Source organism: Lissotriton helveticus, assembly GCF_964261635.1.
Source record: "Lissotriton helveticus chromosome 1_1 unlocalized genomic scaffold, aLisHel1.1 SUPER_1_unloc_49, whole genome shotgun sequence".
Classification (NCBI taxonomy): domain Eukaryota; kingdom Metazoa; phylum Chordata; class Amphibia; order Caudata; family Salamandridae; genus Lissotriton; species Lissotriton helveticus.
The window spans coordinates 1132414-1159183 of NW_027611691.1; the positions used below are offsets into that span (position 1 = coordinate 1132414).

A 26770-nucleotide genomic window follows, 5' to 3' on the forward strand; every position below is an offset into this window, starting at 1 on the left:
CCGGTTGGAGGGGGTGGTCTCTTTGGGCATCTGACATCTCCCTTATAATGTCCAACACCACCACACTCAAAACAGTGGAGAACCCTTGGCTGCTGGCTTTGGCCAGGATTAGGGTTTCTGGGCGGGTTTACCTTAGGGGTGAAACCTGTTCCCTTACCTTGGAAATTGTTTTGGGGACCTTTAGAGAACTCCTTCTTTTTATCTCCTCCCTCCTTCTTCTGGGGGGCGCCCTGTCCGGCCTTTTGGGAATCCCCTCCAGTCCCCTTTGAGGACACCCGGGTACTTGCCCAGATGTCCGCCTCCTCTGCAAGCTTCCAGGGATTGGTCAGCTTGCTGTCCACCAGGTGTTGGCGCAGCTCGGGAAAACACTTCTCGAGGAGGTGCTCTTTCAAAAATAGATCATACAACCCCTCATAGTCCTTCACCTCACTGCCCTTGACCCAGCCCTCCAATGCCTTACGTGCGTAGTCAAGGAAGTCCACCCAGTTCTGGGTACCCAACTTGTGGCTCCCCCTGAACTTCTGACGGTACCTTTCTGGGGTAAGCCCAAACTTCCTTACTAATGCTAGCTTCATGATGGGGTAGTTGGTTTGCTCCTCTGGTTCCAGGGCCAGCAAGGTGTCCCGACCAGCAGAAGGCATGTATCTATACAAACCACCCCACCAGTGCTTCTCCTGCACCCCATGGGCTCTTAAGTAGACCTCATAGGCAACCAACCACTTGGCTATGTCATCTCCCTGACTAAAGCTAGCAATAAGGTCTTTTGGCAAATAGGGTCTGGACTCCCTAGCTGTTTCTTTGGATTCGCTGCCACCATTTATTACAGGAGAGGGCCCCCTTTGCAGGGCCTGGAGTTCCAACTCTTTCAACCTGAACTCATGAACCATCCTCTTCTCTTCCTTCTCCTGCTCCAGCTTAGCCAACTGCCATTTTAATTGCCTCTTTTCCCTCCTGTCAGCGAGCTCTGCTTCGGTTAAGCTTCCCCCGGAGACACTACTGCCTTTCCTGGAGTAGGACCCTGGTCCTGGGAGTAGGTTTTCCCCCTCCGAGTGGAATAATCCATTTATCTCCACAACCGGGTCCCGGTCTGCCCCTTCATCCTCCTCCTTCCCTTCTTTGTGTGCCTCCACCCAAGCCCTTAGACTGGTCTGGAGTTCCCCCTTCTTGACACCATGCTTAAAAAATACCCCCATTTTCTGGCAGAAATCTTTCAGCTGAGCCACAGAATAGGTATCTAGGTTTTCTAATGCAAACTCCATTTTACAATAGGCAATACCAAGTTATACATACAAGGAAATCGCAAGGGCAACCTAAAGCCACCTCCACCCCACCACCAGGAACAAATTTGGAAAAACAAAAGGACAAATTAGGAGGGCCGCTAGGAGAAAACTCCTGGTGTAGGCTAGTGTATTACGTTTAATTACTACTGAGTAGCTGCAACCACAGTCAGGATCCCACCGCTAGACACCAATCTGTTGGAACCTGGGATGTCAGGTCATCTAGGTAGCCTGGCCTAGGGTAAGACATGCAATTCTAGAGGCACAAGTGTGAAGGTTGCAAACCACCCAACAGTAATTCCACGCAATAACACTTAAAAAGGACACTACACCAAATTGTTAGAAAAATATGTGCTGGTTTATAAAAATAGTATCTCTGCTCTTTTGTTTCAAAATTTACAACTTAGGCATTTCAGATTCTCTTGGAAGCAATAACTATACTTTTAAGCTGCTAAAACATATTATCAACCAGCATTTACAGTACATTACATTTAAACTCTACTATTTTGACTTTCTATAACTTTCATCACAACATCACTTTAGAAGAGGCAGTGTCAGCACTTTATATTTAGTCAGGCAAGCAATAACCATTTCATTGTTAACCTTACACTGCCCCTGTTTAGCTTGTTACCTCCCCATCAAAGGACAAGAGTTTCCCTGCAGAAAAGCCTAAACTCCTCTAGGGAAGGTTACACTTTTCTTTCCCATTCACTACTGACCACAGAAGTTCTGACTATAACAGATTAAACCAGCATACATTGAAGCCCTGTCAGGGATTCCTCAAGGACACTGTACTCCTGGGGACAGATTCACTGTTAATTCATTTGTTAGGTCTCAATCTCTGGCACCAGTTTTACTCTTGTAGGAGTCACTTCCCCCTCGTGTTTATCACCTTACTTGTGATTACAACGATGCTGAAATCTTCCTGCACCAGAAGCAAGGGGGAATTCACAGCCGATACGGCCAAGAAACCGAGTGTGGGAAAGGCTCTCTCGCCTCTGAAGGCTCCTCAGCTCTCCCTCCCCACTCGGCCCAGCTCCTTTGCGGGGCGCTCGAGCGGAAGGAAAAGGCCGTTAAAACAATGCCCCCAGGCCGCTACCGGGCCCTTCAGCTCTCCCTCCCTGCTCGGACCAGCTCCTCCGTGTGGCGCGCGAGCAGAGGGAAAAGGCGGGACACTCGCTCTGGCTGCTGTAGCACCCGGCGCTCCTCCTCAGCGTCGATCGGCGGGGCCACTACACTAGCTGTCATGCGCGGTAGCGCTCGCGTTGGTGCCGCCTCCCACTGCGCCCGCTCACAGGAAGGATGCTTCACTCCCAGGCCTGCTCGATCCTAGGCCCCTCCTGTGCCAGCCACTGCTCAGCTGGGATCATGCGCGGTAGCGCTCGAAAGCCAGTCAATACACCGACTCCTCTCACTCCTGGGGAGGCGCTGCCACAGAGCGCGATCGGTGCCCCAGGGGTCCCGCTCCCAATTCAATGAAGGGAACGAGTTCCTAGCCCCTCACTTTCCACCTAGCAGGCTGAAAGGCTTGCCACATACCACAGGACCAGCCATTAGTAAGGAAATCCTGTTGTTATACCGAGGAAGTGCTTCCTTTCCACACTATAGAGAGGAGGGGGGGTAAAAGGGGCTCCTGAAGAGTAGAGCCACAGAGCTCTTCAGCACTAATCCCCTATCCCTCCTTACTGGACAGACTTAGGGGCACAGGGGAACTCTTACTTCAGCTCCCAGGGCAGGGTCCTTCTCAGCTCCAAAGACTACCGGAATTAACCCCTTCACCTAACTGTCCAGGGTCAGCAGGATGAACTAGCTTGCCTAGGACAACAGGAAATGGGAGGTGGAAAAGCCTTGACAGAGGGCTACCCTTGTAGAGCAATCCACCCTTCAGGATCCTACCCCTACCAGACCTCAGCCTTCACTCTAGCTGCTCCTCACTGACAGACAAAATGGCTGTCCAGCATTCCGCCTTTTATAGGCTGACCCTCAGGAGTCCAGAAGGGACCAGAAGGTTCTGGAACGCCCTATACTTCTCTATGGGACAGGTTCCAGGTGTATCAGTTAGGGCAGTTGGTAGCCACCATTTTGTGACTCCAACTATTCCTGTCAGAACAGGCCTCTAGGCCCGAGGTGAAAAACTATGCGGAGGGGAAAGAACACCTATCCCCTTGACCAACACCTAGAAAAAGTTAGTGGACAAAAATTATTAAAGGTATGAGGGCAAAAAGGGGACAAAATAAATAATAAATTGGAGGGACTATGCAAAAAGCCAGACCGGTCTAACAGGAACAATCCACTTTTCCCTCTGAAAGTTTGAAAGCCTCCTTAAGAAAGCCGAGCCAAACGTTAAGGAAGAACCCTGATCCCAATATCTGCTGCCTACTGCTAAACACTAGATCTTTGATAAAACATCAGTTAGAGTTTTATGACCTTGTCAAACGCAAGACATCGATGTGGCATTCGTAACAGAAACCTGGGCAGATGAGAGCTCTGGCCCAGATATATTGGCTATTACTCCACCTGAATATGCTGTTTTCAGACTAAGGCAGAAAAGAAGGGAGGGGGACTGGCAATTTTCTATCGTAACCAATACAAAACAAAGTTTGAACCACTACAAACGCCAGGCTTTGAGGCATTAAACTTTTCGATACAGCCACCAGATTCATCAGCTATTAAGGGGATGTTAATTTATCGCCCTCTTGGAGGAAAGAGCAACTTTATAAGCAATCTTAGTATGGCAATTGAGTTCTCAAGTATTAATGATAATTTCACTGTACTAGGAGATTACAATTTCCATTTAGAAAAACAAACCAACTCTGATTCTCAAAAATTAATAGACACTTTGGACTCACACTGATCAATCAGGGTGCAACACATAAAGCGGGACATATGTTAGATGGCATCTTCTCCACAGATGAGGCCATCAAATTCTCGCCATCCTTCCCTGTGACATGGTCTAACCACTGGGTGATTAAATGGCGGATGGAAATAAAAACAAATACCCAACATAGGCCCCTCACTCAACAAGTAAAAAGTAGAGCCTGGCACAAAATATAACCGGCAGAGTTAGGAGAGGCAACTACCTTAACTCCTTGTCAACTAGGTGATAACATGGAGGAGAATGTCGGGCTCTTCTCGCTCTGGCTAAAAATCGCGTTTGACACTGTAGCACCTATTGCCTATAAAAACCCACAAGGAAAAAAGAAATCACAACCATGGTATAACGAGATGGAGAAAAAACTATGAGGTAGATGAAAGAACTATTTACAAAGCTAAACCAGCCAAGCATAAAGAGAACATCATAATAGCCAAAACCACTTACTTCACAGAGCACATTAAAGCTGCATGTGACTCTAATAAAACCCTCTTTTCTGTTATTAGAAACTGGTTACACTTACCAAGGTCAATCAGGTAGGGTTAAACTAAGCCTTTTGCGATACACTTTCCAGTTTCTTTCAGGAAAAGGTTGTCAACATCTACAATAAATTCACTACAGATCTAACAGACAACCATCAGGTGTAACAGATGATAACTAACCAAGAGGACAGAAGGAGTTTCTCCAATTTTATAAACCCCTCGGAGGAACAACTTAGAGATCTAATTCTGACCACCAAATCCGGCTCGCCATATGACCCCTGCCCCCATATTGCATATGGTGCCTACCCAAGTGGCCAAAAACGTAGGATTTATTCGGAACCAGATGTTCACTAGTGGGGTCTTCCCAGACCAGTGGAAATGTGCCTCTATCCTTCCACTTCTGAAGAAAGACAACCTGGACTCTGCTGATCCAGGGAACTATCGCCCCATTTCAAGACTTCCTTTTGCTGCTAAATTGGCAGAGAAAGTTATGAATCAACAAATCTCATCCTACATACCTACATAGAAGAAAATTCTTTCTCAGATAACACACAACACGGATTCAGGAAACATCATAGCACTGAATCAGCTCTAATTGTAGCTACGGAAGACATATGTGAAATTGTTGATGGCGGAGGAACGGCGGCATTGGTGCTGCTCGATCTCTCTGCGGCCTTCGATACGGTCAGCCATGAGATTCTGGTCGGCCGACTCCCAAGATCTAGGGTTAAAAGGAACATCTAAGTATCTCATAAAATCATTCTTATCTAACCGACAACAAAATGTAGCGTTGGGCAACTATGTCTCTAGGCAATTCTCCCTGCCATGTGGTGTTCCACAGGGATCTGCGTTAAGCCCGACACTTTTTAATCTATATGTCACACCATTGGCATCGATTATCAAAAACGTGGGCTTTTCCCTGACCTCTTACGCTGACGACACCCAAATTGTGGTGTCTGTGACCAACAGGGGATATAGCAGTGATATGGCCTTCAGCTCGTGCATGGAAAGGGTGAGCAATTGGATGGATAGTAATTGTCTAAAGTTGAATGCCTCAAAGACAGAGGTGATCATCTTTGGCAACAAACCCTCTCTTTGGACACCAGATTGGTGGCCACCTGAGCTTGACACATTGCCTACACCATCGACAAGTTAAAGAACCTGGGAGTTGTGCTGGACAGTGAGTTAAAATTTAAAGAGCAAGTCAATAAAATAACATCAGTTTCTTTTTGCTACATAAGGATGTTAATAAAGATTAAAACGTATCTACCCCCTGAGCTTTTAAAAACAGCGACTATGGCATTGGTACTCACACGAATAGATTACTGTAATGGTCTCTATCTTACCCTGGCATCGGGCCTCCTGAACAGACTCCAGATTCTGCAGAATGCGGCATCCCGCTTTATTTTTAAAATACCTAAACCTGAATCAGCAAATGAAGCCATCAGAAAACTACACTGGCTGCCAGTCAGGCAAAGGTACAAGTTTAAAGCTCTTTGCCTGGCATTTAAGTCCCTGAACGGCCTTGGGCCAGATCGGCTCATGAGAAACTTCAAATGGTATATTCCAGCAAGAACACTACGCTCATGCGAAGCCAGGAATATGGTGGTCCGCCCATTTAAAAAAGCACATTGGGGTTGGGGAGAAGTATTTACAGGGTAACCGCATTGCTCTGGAATAGCTTGCCACTCTCTCTAAAAACAACCACCACCCTTCTCAGCTTCAGGAAATCATTAAAAACATGGCTTTTTACACAGGATAAATAAAGTTATCCCGCTACATTTAATAAAAGGCCCTGCTGACCTTTCTGATCAGAATTCTATAGTGCCATGACGCCTCTGGGCATATGTTTTTTTTTTTTAACCACGCTTTCAGTGCTGCTTGTTTGTATTGCGTCTCCCGTTCTTTGCCTCTGACTCATTGCTAAATCCCTGCATAACTGTAGCTTGATTTATTGTGTCAGGGGCAGATTGGTCAAGAGTAAAATGAAGCGGTGAGCTATGCTATTCGACGAGCGCCCTCACTTTTAATCAGGGCACGCAGGAGCAGAGTTCTCGCCTCTGCCTGAGTGTGCATGGTTCCTCGCACCCCACAAAGACCACAGAGCTGTAAAGTGTCACGAGGTTAGCGCTTCGGTTGAGTTCGATGGCTGAGACATGTCTTGCATGAAGTAACTAAGCAGCAAAATCGTACTTAAGTGACAAACCGCACAGGCTGTACACTCCAGCTTCCGCTCAGCGCATCTCACGCGACGGATTTAAGTGCCACGCGGAACCAGCCAATGTCACATTCCATGCAAGCAAGACAGAGCCACATTATGGAGCAAACGGGCCACCCAAGCCTGCAGCTTATTTTAGACATTATTGTTAGCGGCACATTCAGTTAGTCCACCTGCTCTCACGCGTGCCCTCTCCCCCGGAGTGAACACTGTCCCTCGACACCCCAGGCGGGGCACACAAAACCTGCTGTCCGGGAACAATCGTGCCAGGCGCATTTCTAAAGGGCCGTCAGCCGAGCACTCCACAGCCCGCAACAAAGCAAAGCAGAAAATGGCGATCGATGAACTGTGCACTAATAAGTCAAATTTGTTCGTCAAATTCAATTTGTGTCCAATGAGCACTCATCGGGCCATGGTGGGGGCTCGTGGGACAGAGCCAGCACAAGAGCTGGGGCAGGGACAAGGCAGTGTACACGGGCATGTAGGTCACTGCAAACAATGTCCGCGGCACCCGCAGCATGGGCTGTGTGGTGGATAAGGCACATCGAGTATCATTTAGAGGGCTTGACTAACACGACCTAAAAATATTTTCACTATACAAGTGCCAGAACACCTAGCACTGCGATTGGTTGTTTTGTTTGTTCTGTGTTCTCGTGTGTGCTGCCTGGATTTACACACACCAAGTATGGTATACAATTAACACATAAAGACTCTAACCAAATTAACTTGGAGGAGAAGGGTAAAATATTGAATAGATAAATGTGACACTAACTATAGTGGTTGGCCAAGGGGCACACAATCATTTTTAAGTTTTGGCTTGATCATTTAATATTATAGCACTGTTTTTGTGAAGGCAGAAGCTTTGTCAGCCTTATGTGCAACTTGAAATATAAGTGCAGTTAAGTACAGCATAATATATTTTTTTCAAAATTTTTAACTTTCATCTTGCATGGAAATTTTGCCCAGTCTGTTTTAACCTCCGACATTATCACTTTTCTGCCACTTATACCCCCATCTGTCAACGAGTGCTTGTAATTTTATTACACTGTCCTGTAGTTTATGTAGAGTTGGTATTACCTTACACAGTCCGTTAATGGACTGGATACACGCTAATGCTATTTAAACTAGTCTCCCGCTCTCTCAAACACAGCTGCAGCCAGACTACTATTTCTGTGCAGGCAGCTTGACCCAGGCCTCAGCGATGACCCAGCCCGTCCAGGGAGAAACCGGAGCAGGCAGAAGAGGCGGAAGCCAGGTCGGGCCACTGAACCAGGATTTATACCCAGCTCACCCCTTTTTTTCATATTGCTATTAGGCTGCACAAATAGCCTGCAGGCTTAGTCATCTGGTATCTGATTTAAAAGTAGTCACAAGGAGACTGGTGCGCTAGTGGTGGCCTGTGGCGCAGTGCATCTGGATAGGCTAGACTGGGCGATGAAACCAAATTTAAACAAGGTTGGTGGTGGCAGAGAAGGTTGGATCTGCAGTGTGTCATCCGTGTCCCCACCGTGCCAGCCTTACTAATGCAGTTGTCATTTACGATACCAACCTTGCCAGTTACCAACCAGCCTGCACATCGCACTATGCACGCCTAGTACAACCTCCCCATGCCTCACGTCCTCAGCGATCGAAGCCGGAATTAACATTCTTTTAATACTCAATTTAATGGTGCTCAATTTATCGACCTCGGAAGACTGAAAGACTGGCCCGACATCTTGGGGGAACCAACTAGAAACCTGTTTACAATTTATCACGGATGGAGTTTAACTCACCTAGCAGCATACCACAAGAGCACGTGGGGTGGACTAAAAGGGATGTGAGGAACAAACAACGACAATTCCGTGAGAAATAAATTCACCATAGTTTCCACCTTAATAGCACACATGACTTTGCTCTTCAGATCGCCCCACAAGAAAACGTCGTAGCTAGTGTGCACAGCTCTCCTTTCTTTTACAGGGAGGTTGAAAACGTGTGCTGATGTTTTCCATGCTTTCATTTTTATAATGTTCCTGGTGAAAACATTATTCTTCAATACCAAATGAAACCTCACATTAATACATTTAAAAATTGCCATTTCACCTAGTTCAATCAATCAAGACATTTGTATAGCGCGCTACTCACACGGAAGGGTCTCAAGACGCTGGGGGGAGAGGGGTCCGTTACTGCTCGAAAATCCAGGTCTTGAGCTGCTTCCTGAAGGAGAGATGGTCCTTCGTGCGCCGGAGGTGGTTGGGGAGGGAGTTCCATGCCTTGGCTGCCAGGTAGGAGAAGGATCTTCCACCGGCGGTGGCTCTGCGGATGCGTGGGACGGAGGCGAGGGCGAGGCTTGTCGACCGTAGCCGGCTGGTGGGCGTGTAGAAGGTCAGGCGGTTGTTGAGGTACTTGGGGCCCAGGTCGTGAAGAGCCTTGTGTGCGTGGGTGAGGAGTCTGAACGTGATCCTCTTGCTGACAGGGAGCCAGTGCCGGTCTATCAGGTGGACAGAGATGTGGCTGTGTCGGGGGATGTCCAGGATGAGTCGTGCGGAGGTGTTCTGGATGCGCTGGAGTCTTTTCTGTAGTTTGGCTGTGGTTCCGGCGTAGAGGGTGTTTCCGTAGTCCAGTCGGCTGGTGACGAGTGCCTGGGTGACAGTCTTCCTGGTTTCTGTAGGGATCCATCGGAAGATCTTTCGGAGCATGCGCAGGGTGTTGAAGCACGATGTTGAGACGGCGTTGACTTGTCTGGTCATCGAGAGGAAGGAGTCCAGGACGAAGCCCAGGTTGCGTGTTGGGAGTGGTGCCCAGGGCAGGTGGCCACCAGGAGTCGTCCCAGGCGGAGGGAGATGATCCCAGGATGAGGACTTCCGTCTTGTCTGAGTTCAGTTTTAGACGGCTGTTCTTCATCCACTCGGCGACGTCTTTCATCCCTTCGTGTAGGCTGGTTCTGGCAGTGGCTGGGTCGTTGGTGAGGGAGAGGATCAGCTGGGTGTCGTCGGCGTAGGAGATGATGTTGAGGTTGTGTTGGCGTGCGATGGCTGCGAGGGGGCTCATGTAGACGTTGAAGAGGGTGGGGCTGAGCGATGATCCCTGTGGTACGCCGCAGATGACTTTAGTGGCCTCGGATCTAAACGGGGGGAGGCGGACTCTCTGGGTTCTTCCGGCGAGGAACGAGATGATCCACTCCAGTGCTTTCTCTTGGATTCCTATGTTGTTGAGGCGCTGCACTAGGGTGCAGTGGCATACAGCGTCGAACGCTGCGGAGAGGTCCAGGAGGATGAGGGCCGCTGTTTCCCCGTTGTCGAGCAGGGATCTGATGTCATCAGTGGCTGCAATGAGGGCGGTCTCGGTGCTGTGGTTGGCTCGGAAGCCGGACTGCGAGTGGTCGAGGGATCCGTTCGTCTCGAGGAAGGCGGCAAGCAGTCTGTTGACGGTCTTCTCGATGACTTTAGCAGGAAAAGGGAGGAGCGAGATGGGGCGGAAGTTCTTGAGGTCGGTGGGGTCCGCAGTAGGTTTCTTTAGGAGGGCGCTGAGCTTGGCGTGCTTCCAGCTTTCCGGGAAGGTGTCGGTGTTGAAGGAGGCGTTGATGATGTACCGGAGTTGGGGTGCGATGATGGAGTCGGCCTTGTTGAAGACGTGGTGGGGGCAGGGGTCGGTTGGGGATCCGGAGTGGATGGTGTTCATCGTGCAGGTGGTGTCTTTGGTGCTTACCGGGGTCCAGGCGCAGAGGGTGGTGGTGGGGGGCGTTGGTTCGGTGGTTGGGTGCGTGGTTGGTGTGCCGAAGCTGTTGTGTATTTCGGCGATCTTGCGGTGGAAGAACGAGGCGAGTGAGTCGTAGAGGTCTTGCGAGGGAGTGATGTCGTTTCCGGCGCTGGGGTTGGAGAGCTCTTTGACGATGCTGAAGAGTTCCTTGCTGTTGTGGGCGTTGTTGTCCAGTCGTTCTTTGAATGCTGTCTTCTTGGTGGTGCGGATCAGCTGGTGGGGATTGCGGGTGGCGTGCTTGAGGGCAGTCATGTTGTCTGTGGTCTGGTCGATGCACCAGGCTTTCTCGAGGGTGCGGCAGTTCTTCTTGGAGTTTTTAAGTTCGTCGGTGAACCCGGAGGCTTTCTTGCTGCTGTGTCTGCTGGGGGGCGGTCTTCAGTGGTGCGAGGTCGTCTGCGCAGTTGGTGATCCACTGTGTGAGGTTGCTGGCTGCTTCGTTGGGGTCCGTTGTGCTGGCGGGAGGGTTCTGGCTGAGGCAGGTGGTGAGCTGGTCGGCGGTGATCTTGTTCCAGTTCCTGCGAGGAGCCTGTTGCGGGTGGTGGTGGGTCGTGGTTTTTCTGGAGCTGAAGTGGACGCAGCTGTGGTCGGTCCAATGAAGTGCAGTGGAGTGGCTGAAGGAGATGTTCTTGATGGAGGAGAAGACTGGGTCAAGCGTGTGGCCGGCGTAGTAGGTGGGAGTGTTCACCAGTTGCTTGAGTCCGAAGGTTGGCGAGGTTGTCCAGCAGGGTGGTGGTGTTGCTGTCCTTGTTGTTCTTCAGGTGGAAGTTGAGGTCTCCTAGGAGGATGTAGTCAGCGGAGGGCGGGCTGATGAAGTCTGTGATGTCCTCGCTGAATTGTGTGCGTGGTCCCGGGGGTCTGTAGATGAGGGTGCCTCTGAGTGTGGTCTTGGGGTCGGTGTGTATCTGGAAGTGGAGGTGTTCGGTGGCATTGAAGGTGTCGTCGGAGCTGGTCGTGATGCGGATGGTGTTCCTGTGGACGATGGCGATGCCTCCTCCAGTCTGGTTGATGCGGTCCCTCCGGGTGATCTTGTATCCGTCCGGGATGGCGATGGCGATGTCGGGCGCTGAGGAGGCGTTCATCCTTCCGCGAGGAAGGCGACGTCTGGTGATGTTGTGTCGAGCAGGTTCCAGAGTTCCACGGCATGTCTGTGGACGGAGCGGGCGTTGAGCAGGATGCACTTGAGGTGGTTGCTGCTGGTGCTCGGCTTGGCGGGTGTGGTGCAGGTCCGGATGCAGGTGAACTTGCAGGCTTGGCAGGTGAAGGGTCCGTGGGTGCGTTTCGGGGTGGCTCGGTAGCAGGCGGGGGTCGGCCGGCATTGAGTGCGTTGAGGGTGGCGGTGTCGTAGGTCCGTCGTGAGCTCTGGCGTCGTCGGGGGCCAGTGGTCCTGGCGCTGGGCGCGGTCCAGGCGCGGACGGGCGCAGACGGGCTTGCCTTTGGCGCACAATCAGCGCGCCCGCTGCGCGTCCGCGCGGTCTCCATTTAAGGCGAAGTGGGAGGGAGGAGCAGCTGGGAGACGGGAGCGGGGAGGACACAGAAAGAAAAGGGGGCAGGCCGCGATGTAACTGCGGCAGGAAGCAGGGAGCGGAGAGGGGGTCACACCAGGGGCACAATTGGCAAAACGCTACCCTACATAAAGTAAAAACAGAGTTACTGGCAAAACGCTAACCTACAGAAAATAAAAAAGAGAGTTACAGTGCAATATAAAAACGAACCAAACAGAGGCACAGGAGGGCAAAAACGGAGGAAGAACGAGCAGCAGCGAGGGGGCACCGAGGTCAAGGGCGGACCGGAGCTGCTGGGCACTGACTCGCCTACAGCTGGAGGGCCGTGCGGCGTGGGGGTGTCCTGAGGGCAGGACACACTCACCTGCGCCGCACAGTCTCCATTTAAGGCCAAGTGGGAGGGAGGAGCAGCTGGGAGGCGGGAGCGGGGAGGACACAGAAGAAAATGGGGTGGGCCACGATGTAACTGCGGCGGGAAGCGGGGAGCGGAGGGGGGTCACACCAGGGGCACAAGTGGCAAAACGCTACCCTACATAAAGTAAAAACAGAGTTACAGGCAAAACGCTAACCTACAGAACATAAAAAGAGAGTTATAGTGTAATATAAAAACTAACCAAACAGAGGCACAGGAGGGCAAAAACGGAGGAAGAACGAGCAGCAGCGAGGGGGCACCGAGGTCAAGGGTGGACCTGAGGTGCTGGGCACAGACTCGCCTACAGCTGGAGGGCCGTGCAGCGTGGGGGTGTCCTGAGGCCCAGCTGACACGTGGGGGCGTGTAATCTGTTTGGAGGCAATCACTCAATCATGGCCTGGTGGATATCTGTAGGAACATCGCCTTTTTCGTTCAGTTGTGTACAGTAGCGGCCACCGTGAATGTATCGGCCCGTGCAACCAGTGAGTAGGGAAGTTCATTCATAGAACTGGACCCACTCCTGAGGCGGAAGCCGGGAGCTGGCGGTACGATATCTTTTGCCCAAGAATTGTTTTAAAACTGTTTGTGTCACTTATACTTCTGTGATTTTAATCGACGCTTAAAGGAAAAACTTACCGCCCTCATTTCCCACTTGGGGCAACAGCCCAGCGCGTGTAACAGCGCACAGCCGATCTGAACGCTGTAGCGCTTATTGTTTACTTGAGCGGCCGCCATCACCGGCGTGCTCGCTGACCTCGCCCCCTTGAGGCCACGCCCCCCGCCAAGCCTACAAAGACGCTGAAAACTAGCGTCATCTTCGATTTCTTAACCCACTCCTGAGGCGGAAGCCGGGAGCTGGCGGTACGATATCTTTTGCCCAAGAATTGTTCTAAAACTGTTTGTGTCACTTATACTTCTGTGATTTTAATCGACGCTTAAAGGAAAAACTTACCGCCCTAATTTCCCACTTGGGGCAACAGCCCAACGCGTGTAACAGCGCACAGCCGATCTGAACGCTGTAGCGCTTATTGTTTACTGGAGCGGCCGCCATCACCGGCGTGCACGCTGACCTCGCCCCCTTGAGGCCACGCCCCCCGCCAAGCCAACAAAGACGCTGAAAACTAGCGTCATCTTCGATTTCTTAACCCACTCCTGAGGCGGAAGCCGGGAGCTGGCGGTACGATATCTTTTGCCCAAGAATTGTTTTAAAACTGTTTGTGTCACTTATACTTCTGTGATTTTAATCGACGCTTAAAGGAAAAACTTACCGCCCTCATTTCCCACTTGGGGCAACAGCCCAACGCGTGTAACAGCGCACAGCCGATCTGAACGCTGTAGCGCTTATTGTTTACTTGAGCGGCCACCATCACCGGCGTGCTCGCTGACCTCGCCCCTTGAGGCCACGCCCCCCTTAGGTAGATATGTGCATGCACAGGAAGCGCAGCGGACGAGCGCAGCGGGAGCGCCGTTTGTGCGGCGAAGGCGCGCCTAAGGCAAGCCCGTCTGTGCCCGTCCGCGCCAAGTCCGCGACAGGCGCAGGCAACTCTGGCCTAACACCCCCCTTAGTAAGGTACCAGCCCAACGACCTACACCGTCTACGCGGGAAAAACAACTGCACTTGCAAGCTTGATATGAAGAACTTAAATGGACCCTTCAGCTGTAAACTCTGTCGCTGGTCTTCCGACAGAGACCCTGCCAAGTCACCTACTCCCGTAACCAACTCTATGGACAACTTGCCGCACTTTAAAGGAGGGCTGATCAACGCCTGCTCCATGTGTTGCCACAGCCAAGATATTCGAGATCTCATCCTAGACTTAGACCTCGATTGCCTCCTTTTAACGGAAACTTGGCTAACGGATAATAGCAACCCTGATCTTGCCATCGCCCTCCCCCAGGGCTATACCATCTTTAGGCAAGATAGACTGAAGGGGAGAGGCGGAGGAGTCGCCGTGGTACTCAGAAACGGTTTCAACTGCCACACATTCAACTTAGACCCCCTAAAAGACATTGAAGGTCTTGGCTTCTCAATCAAACTTAACGAATCTTTCTCCTTCTCTGGAGGATTGATCTACCGCCCCCCCTGGTAATGCCTCCAGATTCCTGGATACGCTTAGTGACTCTTTGGGACACCTTCTCCTTAGATACCCACACTTTACACTTGTGGGGGATTTCAATTTACACCTTGAGTCCAAAACTGACCTACAGGCCAACAGCTTCCTACAGACCCTAGAAATGTTCAACCTTCAACAAAGAGTTACTCAGCCCACTCGCCTATTGGGGCATATACTCGATGGAGTATGTACGAACCTCCCCCTTCTAACAACCCTACCTCCTGTTCCTCAAATATGGACTGATCATAGTCTGATCCCGTTCTATATTAAAACCTCCTGCCCGCAGATCACCAGTAAATCCAGCTCACACTCGGATAACCTCGTCAACTGGAAAAAGATAGAGGAAAATTTCGAGCTTAAACCTATCTCCCATACTCAGATCCCTAATCTCACTGGTGACGCCGAACATGACTCTAATCTCTTCCATAGCTGGTTACAGCAGGAGATCAGAGCACGCGAACCTCCCAAACGTCCCCGAAGAACAGATAAACAACTTAAGACAAATGCCCCCTGGTTCACCTCAGAACTAGCAAAAGCCCATCTATTATGCAGAAAAGCCGAACGCAAGTGGCGTGGAACGTACGACACGGCAGACAGACTTTTATATATTCAGCTGAGGAAAATATATCATTTCAACATTAAAACAGCTAAAAAAGTCTTCTATACTAACGCCATTACTGAGTCCAAACAGAAACAAAAAACTCTATTCTCGATAGTGAAGACTTTCACCCAGCCCAGAGCGCTACAACCTGAAATCCCCCCCATCACAAGAGTTTTGTAACCAAATAGCTGACTTTTTTGAGAAGAAAATCGACGCAATCAAAAAAAAAATTTCCTCTACCTCAAACGGCCCAGTTTTCAAGTATATCTGCGCAGAAATTAATCCCAGTCGGAAGTCTTAATAACTTCACACCGGTCAATCTAGATCAAACCAGAGAAGTCATTCTGGCATGCAAATCAGGATCACCCTCAGACCCTTGCCCCCCCAGAATTCTCCATCAACTCATTGATGTGGTAAACCCAATCATAAATAAGATTGTTAACTCCTCCCTTAGCACGGGGATCGTGCCACGCGAATGGAAACAGGGAATAGTAAAACCCCTGATGAAGAAAAAATCTAATAAATCCCCATCTGACCTTACTAATCTCCGCCCAATATCTCTCCTCCCTGTCCTAGGAAAAATTACCGAACAAATGGTTTATAGAGAACTCAAAAGACATCTCGAAGTACACGACGTACTCCATCCCCAACAATCAGGTTTTCGCCCCCATCACTCTACGGAAACGGCACTGATTGAACTAACAGACTCTATAAAGCTGCTGCAGGATCAGAAGAAGAACGCTGTTCTTATTCTTCTAGACCTCACAGCGGCGTTCGATACCATTTCGCATTCCATTCTGCTTAGCAGATTGAAAGATATCGGTATCTCAGAGGTGGTTCTGGCGTGGATAACTTCCTTTTTAACCGACAGGTCCCAAATGATCGCCCTAGGTCCTTTCCTCTCCAAAGAGAAGAGGGTTCCATCAGGAGTCCCTCAGGGCTCCATTTTGAGCCCTCTACTCTTCAATATTTACCTAATTCCACTCATATCTCTGATTGAGTCATTCGGCATACTGGTAACATCGTATGCCGATGATACGCAACTCATCGTACCTCTAGAGGAACATTCCACTAAGGCTGAGCAAAACCTCAAAAGCTGTCTGAAGGCTGTCTTTCATTGGATGGATATAAACCATCTAAAATGCAATTCCAGCAAGACAGAAATCCTCCCAATGGGGAAAAAAAGCCAATTTCTGTCCAGGCCTATGGTGGCCTGAAGACTCAGCTGCTCCCCCCCAGACCGTAGCAACAGCAAGGAATCTTGGAGTTCTGTTTGACGCCGATTTGTCATTCGACCAACACGTTAGGACTGTGGCTGGCCGCTGCTTCGGCATCATAAAGTCTCTGAAAAAATTCTTTGACTTTTTACCGATAGACTCTAGAAAAACCGTAGCAGTGGCTTTAATTCTCGCACGCCTAGACTACTGCAACGGTCTCCTGGCCGGCGCAAAAAAATCTACTCTTAAAAAACTCCAAAGTGTACTCCACTCTGCAGCCAGATTAGTTTTAAAACTACCCAGGAAATCTTACTTTAAAAACTCTACACTGGCTCCCACTACATAAGAGAATATTCTTCAAAATTCTTATTGTTGCATTCCGGGCATTCAATAACACCGGCCCGAAATATCTCACCAGGCGTTTCCCCCACTACAACCCTAGCAGAAGCCTGCGCTCTGCCAATGACAATCAAATCCTTCCAGCAAGGTTTAATCTCAAAACCAAAGGTGGCAAAACCTTAAACTATCTGGCCACTAAAGCCTGGACCTCCATGCCTAAAATCCTTAGGTCCCAAACCCAAGAAATACAGTTCAGGAAATTATTAAAAACCTGGATCTTTAATCTTCCTGATGAATGCACCATGGCAGCCATCTGATTCTTAGCCTCTATGAAGTAATTTGATCTCTTACCAAGAAATCAGCGCCAAGATGCTCCTTCCGGAGCGAACGCTGCGCTCTACAAATACCACCACAAATTACAAACAGAGTGCAGCTGAGTCCGCTCTGCGCAAATCTTTGTGAATACTCCGCTTAGTGTGTTAACCTCAGAGTCCATTCCCCAGTGCCTGGATCAAACTTTAAAGAAGCAGAAATACGAGCACTTGGAGAGCAAACACGCCTCCTCTTCCAACTGGTATCATCTATAGAACAAGCATTGGCATAGCCAACGTGTCTGTTTGTAAGATGGATTAAGGCCCAGAGTGGCTTCTGGAGGGCGCATCATGCGCATACTCCTTATCAAGTTTGAGTGCTATCGGCTCACTGGGACGCAGAGGACTGACAATGGTAAACTGTTTAGAGTGGCAAATCAGGCTTTAATACGTACCCCATCTGCAGAACTCCTACGGGACATTCCAGGGATCTTTTGTAATAAATAAGACGTTTGGTTGGAGAGAAGAAAGAGGGGTCCCTTTGAAAATTAGGGAGTTTTCCATATCCTTTTCTGGCCCATTATCCCTTCCCCCCAAACACAGTAGCAGGATTTTGCTTGAGCCCCAAGCAGGACGAGGCCTCAATATTTTGCACTCTGTACTTTGCATGTTATTCTCTTTCTTCCACAACCCCAGAAAGTTCTCCTCTTGCTGTAAAGGTAAAGAATCATTTAAATAAATTTGACCTTGTTTTAACTGTTTCTGTTAACTTGGCTTAGAACTCTACCCATGAAATATCATTGTATGTATTTCTTTAAAATCTCTATCAATACTATGCCGGCTGTATTATTTCTCGTTTTATTTTATGCGTAATTACAATGTGTAATGCTAGACATGTCATGATTTTAATTTTTCGAATATGAATTACAACAGGTTAGCAGGAGGTTTAGGAGGACAGTTTCTCTTTCTTTCATACCCTTTTTGGGATTCTACTGACAAAAGAGCCGTGCTTAAAATCGACTGTTGCAATACACAACTACTCTCTGCAGTTTTAGTACAAGGATGGGGAAGAAACTTGTTAATATTGAGTGTGCTTTATTGCCTTGTAAACTCAAGCGGAGTACTTTTTAATGATTTATGGGTTCGTAGCCTTTGTGATTTCTTTTGATTACATATTCCTGTGCAACAGATAAAACAGTGTGTGATGGATCATTCTTGGCCCGGCCTACAAAGGGATGAAGTGTGGTTAGGAGATAGCTCGCGGCATCACACACAATACACACATACTCGCGCACACACACCCTTAGAGGTCAAAAGTCAGCCTCTTCAGTGAGAACATGCACGTTCACAACTACGACTCTGTGCGATTCTGGCCTACAATCCGTCACCGGTGTGCAGGGGGGTATGTGCCTTTTGTCATGCGTGGTGTGTCTCTTCACTTCTCCAGTCTCACGAGGTGGTGGGCGGGTCCGGCACTTGTGGCTGTTTACATATTATGAAACCAATGTTTCAAAGTACAGATATCTATCTTCTGCCGCCGCGGAAAACGCGTTATCTGGGCACCCGCCGAGCTCTGCCTTAGTGTGCGTATATAAGGCCGGTGCAGAAAGTGAGTGTGTTTTCTACACGTGCTACAGCGAAGCTCTGTAAAAGAGGGACGACTGACTGATAGATAAAAAAGTATGTACCCATTTCTCCTTGAGAGGAACCCAGAAGTTTACTTGCGTATAATATACTTGTGCATTTTAAGCATCTAGTTGCTCAAGACATGAGTGTTACTTTGGTTTTGTATGATGGGAGAAAAGCGTTTAAATAAAAATTAATAGATGGGGTTATTGTTTTCAGGAAAGTCATATCCAGTCCCGGATTTTTTCGCTTAAACAACCAAATGCACTCTGTGGGTTGTAGTTTTGTTAACCTCAATTGGGCTAAATTGCTAGATTGCAGTGGTTTGCAGCAGGAAAACTGGACTCTGAGGTGTTCACGGGGAGAATCCCAGAATTCATAACAAAGTTAAACTTCCGAACAAGATGATGTTTGATCAGCGAATATTTTTATTTGCTCTTGAGCCAGTAGGGGATTTCAGCCGACTGTAGAGCACACAGCGCCTTTCCACCTTTCAGCGTATGGGCCTCAAAATTTTGAAATGCGTTGTTCTGTTGAACTGATCTCAACCAACATTTGGTGTCCGTTGACAGTGCTAGGTTTGCTCAGGAGCACCTCCGCATCTCAATGCCACCCAAGGCGGTAGTTGTGTACCTTTCGGGTGGGCCTTTGTTGGAGGGGCTGGTCTGTACTCCTGAAGACTGACTGGTGAGCGGCAGAAAGAAAATACTGCTTCTGTATGCATTAGTTTGCAACTGCTTGGCTTTCATGTTAATTTGTAGAGGGTACGGCCTCTCGGAGCCCTGACTGGCTTTAGTGTGTGCACTGGGGTGGATCTGCGCCGGCTACCAGGTTTTGCACTGGTGGAGATGCCGAGCGCCTTTGACTGTTTTCGAAGCACTAGTTCACAAGTGAGACTATCAAACCTAATGTTTAGCATGTTATGGAGTTGGTGAGGCTGAAGAATGAGATGCCTCGAGAAGACCTGGACATATGGAGGCTAAGTAGTGACGCAAGAGACTGCATGTTTGACAGTCCCGTCAGCAAGATAACACAGTCACAGCTCCTGGCCCAAAAATCATACTTATGTTTTTGCTTTTAATCTTGTATCCTGCGATTTTTTTGCCTACTAGAATGTTGATGCTCTTCAAGAAACTAAGAATACATATCGTGTGGACACTTTTCAAATGACTAAAAACAAATATAAACAAGCATTGGCCGCGCAGCTGTGAAAGCGGCGCGGCCGCGAAAGTGAAAGCGATCACGCTAAGAAGCAGCTGCTGTTTTCAAGCACACTCATGCGTGTGGCACCATCTGCCTTGCATGAGCGAGCAACAGCCAATTAGCATGCGCGCCGCTGCTCGCTCCCGCAAGGGGGATGCCGCCACAAGCACAAGTATGTGCTTCCAAAAACAGTAGAGCGATGGCTAAAGGTCCTCCTATGCAGCGCATGCGCGCTGCGTAGGCGAGACCTAAAAAAGGGATCCACCATTCATCCATCGAACTATCGATTAATTGCACTGTGAGATCTAGAAGCAAAATCGTAGGCAAAAATTTTACTGCAAGAATTTGAGGGTCTGTAGAGGAAAATCTAATTCGAAGGCCTGTTGCACTCCTCGGTGTTGGGGCCGTATATTGATATGAGTCTCACTGTGCGACCTACAAGAACCCCCTCCACTATCACATACCGACCCTAGGGATCGCATATTGCAGTGCGCGTATGCCAAGGGAAGCCCTTTCTGAGAACGATGGCTGTGCCCCTGGCGTAGTTGAAGTATCCCGCTATGAACTTTTCACCCATCCTTCCCGCTCGCAGGCGCAAACACGAGGCTCCTATCAGATTCAGCTCTTGTAAAAGCAGAGTTTGCTCCATATCAATTAAGAAACGCTGCCACTAACCACATCTTTCTACCGCAGTTCAGGCACTTCACATTCCAGGTGCGTGCGTGTCTTGTCAGCAGTTGCAGTCATCTCTGCATTATCATGCATCCACCCGCACCAAGAGGGAGAGCAGAAGCCAGCAGCTTCGGACTCGTGATAGAGAGAGGAAGGCAAAAGAAGAAGGGAGAGAAAATGTAAATAGACACAAGCAACCAGTGAGAGTTGAGCGAGAGATGCAAGCTACGTCTCCCCCAACTTTGTGAGGTCTGTCCAATCTGATTAGGTTATATTCAGGGGGAACTAGAATGTCTAAAATTGGTGAGGAGGAAACATTAAGCCAAGTTTGTGGTAGGATCAGGAGGTCCAGATCTTGCAAGAATAAGAGGTCGGCTGTATTCGGAGCATGCCTAACCGCTGACCTGCAATTCAAAAGCATTGACTTGAGGTGGGATTTGGTAACATCAGCTTCTTGGGGAGACGTGGAGACTGGTGGTAAATTATCAAGGCTTAAAGTATTGAATGTATTGTATTCCGCATTTATAGAGCGCACTGTGACCCTACTGTATCCTGGCGCTTGAACACGTGAGATCAATTAACCTTGAGTGTAATAGCGTGTACAGGGTCAAAAAGGATAAGAAAGTCATGGCCACATACTTACGCCCTAGGAAAGAGCCAGATTTTTAACTTCTTTTTGGACGGCAGCAGATTACCTATCTGTCTAAGTTCGGCTGGGAGTTTGTTCCAAGCCGAAGCTGCTGCAATACTAAAAGCTCTTCCTCCATATCTAACTCTTCTAAACCTGGATACTCTCACCAGTTTAGCTGAGGAGGAGCGAAGGTTACGTGGGGGGACATACCATTCAAACCTGCTCTGTAATGGCTTGGACCCAATGCCATACAGAGCCTTAGAGGCTATGCACATTTACTTGAACTGTACCCTCTGCATAACTGAGAGCCAGTGGAGCTCGGCCAAGGCCTGAGAAGCTGAAGACTGGCATGGTCTCATTAGTGCAAACTTGGCCGCCATCAACGGTATTCTCTGGAGTCTCCCTATCAGATATTTAGGAGACTCCAACAACAATGTTCTGATATTGACACTGGATTCTCTAAATGAGTTGGAGGAAATAGTCTGGATCTTTGATGGTGGGAGAGAAGGTTTATTATGGGCGGTATTTTAATGAAGTGGAAAGGAGTGAATGTCAGCATCAGACATAGGGTCAGTGATCCTATGTGGACTGGTGTGATGGTTAACGAGGCCTAGATTTCCAGCTAAAATTTGTCTCGTTTTCCAAGATGAGTCTTGACTTTGGCAGAGTTTAGCCGTAGTGGGGAGGCATGATTGATTATTCTTGAGGGACATGTAGAGATTCCAGCGCTCCTCCATCATTGAAGAAAAGTGTAGTAGGTTCAGAAGACCCTGCTTGATGTCTGCTTGATGTCTTTCAGTTCAACCTCAAGGGGGGGTGTGGGGGTATAAGGAGTGGTTTGTTGGTCTGGTGATAGGAAGGGAGTGATGTCTCCTCGTAAAAGGAACAGAGGTAGGTAATGTAGGTTCCACATAGTCCATGATGAAAGTATAAGTGGAGGTTTTTTGGAGGTTGGAGGTTGGTGGCTGGTGGTTGGTGACATGGAGGGGGTATGGAGAGTAGAGGGAAGTGGTGTTCTACAGTTTTCCTCCATGTGTCATGTGCTATAGGGCAGTTGAGTGCCAGGTGTTGGGAAGCACAGTGGGTGAGTGGGGTGCTTCTTGAGGTAGGAGTGATGAGAGGAGGGGAGTTTAGTAGGCTTAGTTATCTAGAGTGCTGTTATTTATTGTTATGGGGGTGAGCATAGGGTGATGATATGTGAGTAGCAGGAGAAGGCCAGTTCCCTCCATAGGTGAAAGGGTGGTCCTCAATGGGCTTCTTGTGTTGAGGGGCAGTAAAGACCCAATGGTTAGGGGGTCTGGTGGATGGGTTGGGTTCCACCTTGGAAGAGGATGGGGAGGAAGAAGGGTAACGATTGGAACTCGGGACCCCTAAATTGCTAATGATGGAAGTTTAACCTGGGTGAGGATTAGGAGCCAGTTTTGCAGTGAGCTCAACCACATTTAGTTCTGGCTGCAGCAGTCGCTCCCTCACCTTATGGCGATCCAAATATTACTATCAATGAATATGGAATCCATTTATTCTTCTAGCATCTGTTTCAGTTGGGTAATAGCCATCAGTATCTGGGGAGTGGACATTTCATCCGCCCGTGGAAATAGGCCTTGTCTGCTCTGCGAGTTCCATGCAGGTCCTCCTCCCACCTCTGTATATCTGTACATTTCTGGTTGTTGGCCTGTTCTAGAAGATCTATCTCGGCCCATAACTACACAGAATAGTTTTTGCCACAGGGGCCCATCCCGCTCCTTCAAATTATATGTCTCAGCAGGTGTTCTGCTATCCCCTGGGTACCCTCTCAAAACAGCGGCCCAGCCCAATGCAGGTCAGACTGTCTTCTTCAGGTCTGTCGGACACTTATTACCTCCAGAACAAGAACATGAAGGAGAACCAGACAATGTCCCCCAAGGCATGAGCAAGGACCTAGCCCTCAAGCCTCCCTCTCATCCACCACCGCCCACGTCTCAAAGGTTAGTAGCTGGAAGATCCCTTCTCAGCAAACTCTTATCAGTTGGAATCTCAGGGTTACTAGGTCGCAGTCCCAACTATATGATCACGTCAATGGGGAGGGAGATGGGGTTGCACAGGTGGCACCTGTATGTCAACTTGTATGCACTTCGCAGGCCCGGCCCTCTATGCCTTCTCAGGCAGGCATCCTGCAAATGTATACGCTCTTTTCATCAGCAGTCCGTAACGCAGGAAGGGCAGGGACAGTTATCGCCTGGGGACTGTGCTGACCTCATCTCCATTATCTAGCCGCTGTCATTGTGGCAACCATCCTCCAGGCTTCTAGGCTCCAACCAGCATTGCATGCCCCAGCGATCAGTTTATTTCTAGGAAGCCATTCAGCCCCAGTGTGCCCGGCTGTGCCAGTACATCTCAGCCAAGCCTCTGCAGGCGTCTATGCGCTTCCCATCATGGTTTCGTGGGGCTTCGGAAGTGGAGTCTGTGGCCCCCTTGGTCCACCAATCTCAATTTGCAATTGTTGGGCTGCCACTGTATGGCACTCACCTTGGCATCTGTGCGCTCCATCATGGTAGGAAGTCAGTCCGAGCCCCCTCTACCACCTGGAGGGCTCTATGCGTGGGACCTCCTCTAGGGGTCTGACCTCTAACTCCTTTGGAGAGTACTGGATTCTATAGGATTAGGCTGGGTGCCCGGCAGCGCAATCGTTCAAGGCTTTCATTCAGCCATCTTCCTGTGTCTGCCTTTTACAAGATTATGCAAGTTTCAAATTTAGTTTATTCATTTTGATATCATTCGACATGGCAAAACAATTTGTTTTGAATTATTTTACGGTCTATACAAAATGTAAATAGATTTATCATTTTATGTTACTGATATGAGTGAGTGCACACTTATTGTTAACATATCAATCTGCTTTATTTAAGGTTGGTTTCATTTATCCTTGCCTCAAAGCACTACCAACTCTATCCCATCAGAAAAGTGCATGCATTACTTCCAGAATGCTGCCATTCACTGTTAAATAACTTCGTTAAAATTAGTTTTCACCTTGAAAGATATTTCACATTAATTCTTTTTTTTTTTTATATACTGCAGGTGGCTTCAAGTGTGGACAGGAACAAAACCTAAGGATTCTGTCATTTGCCGCAAATAGACTACAAAGAGAGAGATGTTCCAGAGATTTTAAAAGAAACCAATTTCTAAAAGCTGGATTTGGCCAGGCAGTAACGACAATACAGAGCAGCGTCGCTGACTGATTGTAAATGCAGTATCTGGATTCTCTCTAATTTCTTATGTCAATGAACCCTTAAGTTGGGGGCAGCAAGGACACACATGATCGAGGAGATGGAGGGTTTTGTGACTGTAAAGCAAGAGCCAGAACAACAGCACAATTTGAATCAAAAAACAGTGTACATTATTTATAAGACTGTGCAGATTGCAGAAGTAGTGTACCCATGCACTTCACAAGAGACAAACCTAGCTTGTAATTTGAACAGGACAGTACAGAAAAAGAGGTGCACAGGAGAGATACCTTATCAATGTTCCGAATGTGAGAAAACCTTTACTCAACAATCCTACTTGACTCGACATATGAAATCGCACTCTGAACAAAAGCCTTATCAGTGCGCTGATTGTGAGAAAAGATTTAGTCAAAAACACTATCTGACACGACATGAAAGAACACATTTGGGACAAAAAATATATCAGTGCACTGAATGTCCAAAAAGTTTCAGCAAAAAAGCGAGTTTAATTCAGCATGAAGGTGCACATGCAGGAGAAAAACGGTATTTGTGTTCTGAATGTGGTAAAACCTACCGTCATAAAATCAGTCTCACATTACATGAAAGATCACACTTGGGACAAAAACCATATCAGTGCACTGAATGCCAGAAAAGCTTTCACGATAAAAGTACTCTTGCTAAGCATGAAAAAATTCACACCGGAGAAAAGCCATATCAGTGCAATGAATGTCAAAAATGTTTTACTAAGAGATGTAGTCTAACTCAGCATGAAAAGACACACACCGGAGAAAAATCCTATAAGTGCACAGAATGTGAAAAAAGCTTCAGTCAGAAAATCCATCTCGTACATCATGAGAGAACCCACACAGGAGAAAAGCCCCATCAGTGTGAAGAATGTCAAAAAAGCTTCAGTCAGAAAATTCATCTGACCCAGCATAAGAGAACTCACACAGGGGAAAAACCCTACTGGTGCAGTGAATGTCAGAAAGGATTCAACCACAAAATTAGCCTGACTCACCATGAGCGAACGCACGCTAGGCACGCCTCCGCTCAGGAATGATGTTCATTCACATAATTCCATGTAAACTAAAAGAAAGTACAACATATGGACATTAACCTGAACTGAAACCCCTACAAGTGCAGTGAAATCAGTCTTACTGATGAGATAGCATGGAATTGCCCAAAAACAGTTAGCAGTTGGCTGCAAAACCAAGCGGCTAGTCATAACAGTGTTTGAATGTATGAGTAACTCAGTCGGCCTAGGCGTATGAGGGAGAAAATATCCGGTTTGCATGAGAAATAATATCTTTGAAAAGCTAAAGTGAGAATGGTAATCTGACTTAATGGGTGAGCGCAAATCTAGCTTAGTTGCAAACCTGTTTAAGGTGGAACTTGTAAGGGCTTTTTTTAAATTACAAAATCCTCCAACGCCACTGCATTCCCCCAACGCCCCGCCTCCCCCAACGCACCCGCATCCCCAACGCACTCCAGTCCCAATGCACTCTCATTCACCCCTAATCACACCCCCCCCACACACACACATCCCACCCCCAACACACATCCCACCCCAACACACATCCCACCCCAACACACTCACACTGTTTTATAAACATTCCCTTGCCAAACGTTCAGCAGATTGACATAAAATAAGTTTCAGTAGTAAGAGAGCTTCTCCCTCCTGTGAGTTTGCTCATGTAAAAGATCAAGGCGATTACATATATAAAAAAGAAAATTGTGATGAGCAAAAAAGTGGAAGCAGTTAACTGAAATGCTCTTCTCTAAATTCCTACAACAAGCTAATGAATGAAAGCCAACAGGGTAATTTAAATGTGCTGCTATTCAAAAAGCCAAAGAGACTCTAGCCTTGGCACGTTGTCGTACTAGTAAAACAAATACTTATTGAAACGTCCTGACTGGTGAACAGTATATTAATGTGGCAAGTTGTGTATGGACTCTAGTGTGGGAATTGTATAATATGTACCAGAGAACAATGCATGGAGATTTTTTGAAGAGTGTCAAATGTTGGAATATGCCTTTAGGGACAAAAAATGAAAAATCACAAACCATTGTGACCAAGTGTAATCGATTGCGACCAATTGTTGCCCAGTATGGCCTATTAAAACCACTTCAAAGATATTGCCTGTGAAAGTGAAAACACAATCAATTCTTCGAATGTATCTATTTTTGCACGGATGATATTGATGGTATGGTCAGTAGTGTAAAGAGTAGTAATGTAGAAGATTTCACTAACGTATTCTTCCTCATGGAATCTTTTGTTATGACTCTTGCTGTGTGTAAAATGAAAGCCTATTCAGAGACCTGAATCAAAAGAAAACATGAAATAGTATCTATAAAGATGAA

The 26770-nt window shown here is 48.0% G+C and overlaps 1 protein-coding gene across 1 annotated transcript in view; it reads left to right on the forward strand.

Moving 5' to 3' along the window:
- Nucleotides 1-26569, forward strand: part of LOC144806128 (uncharacterized) — a 49060-nt gene extending 22491 nt beyond the window's left edge. The window contains exon 2 of the mRNA XM_078672558.1: nucleotides 24264-26569. Within this exon, the coding sequence (XP_078528684.1) occupies nucleotides 24501-25469 (969 nt within the window). The 5' untranslated portion in view covers nucleotides 24264-24500 and the 3' untranslated portion in view covers nucleotides 25470-26569. The remainder of the gene's footprint in view (nucleotides 1-24263) is intronic.
- Nucleotides 26570-26770: the final 201 nt, after the last annotated feature.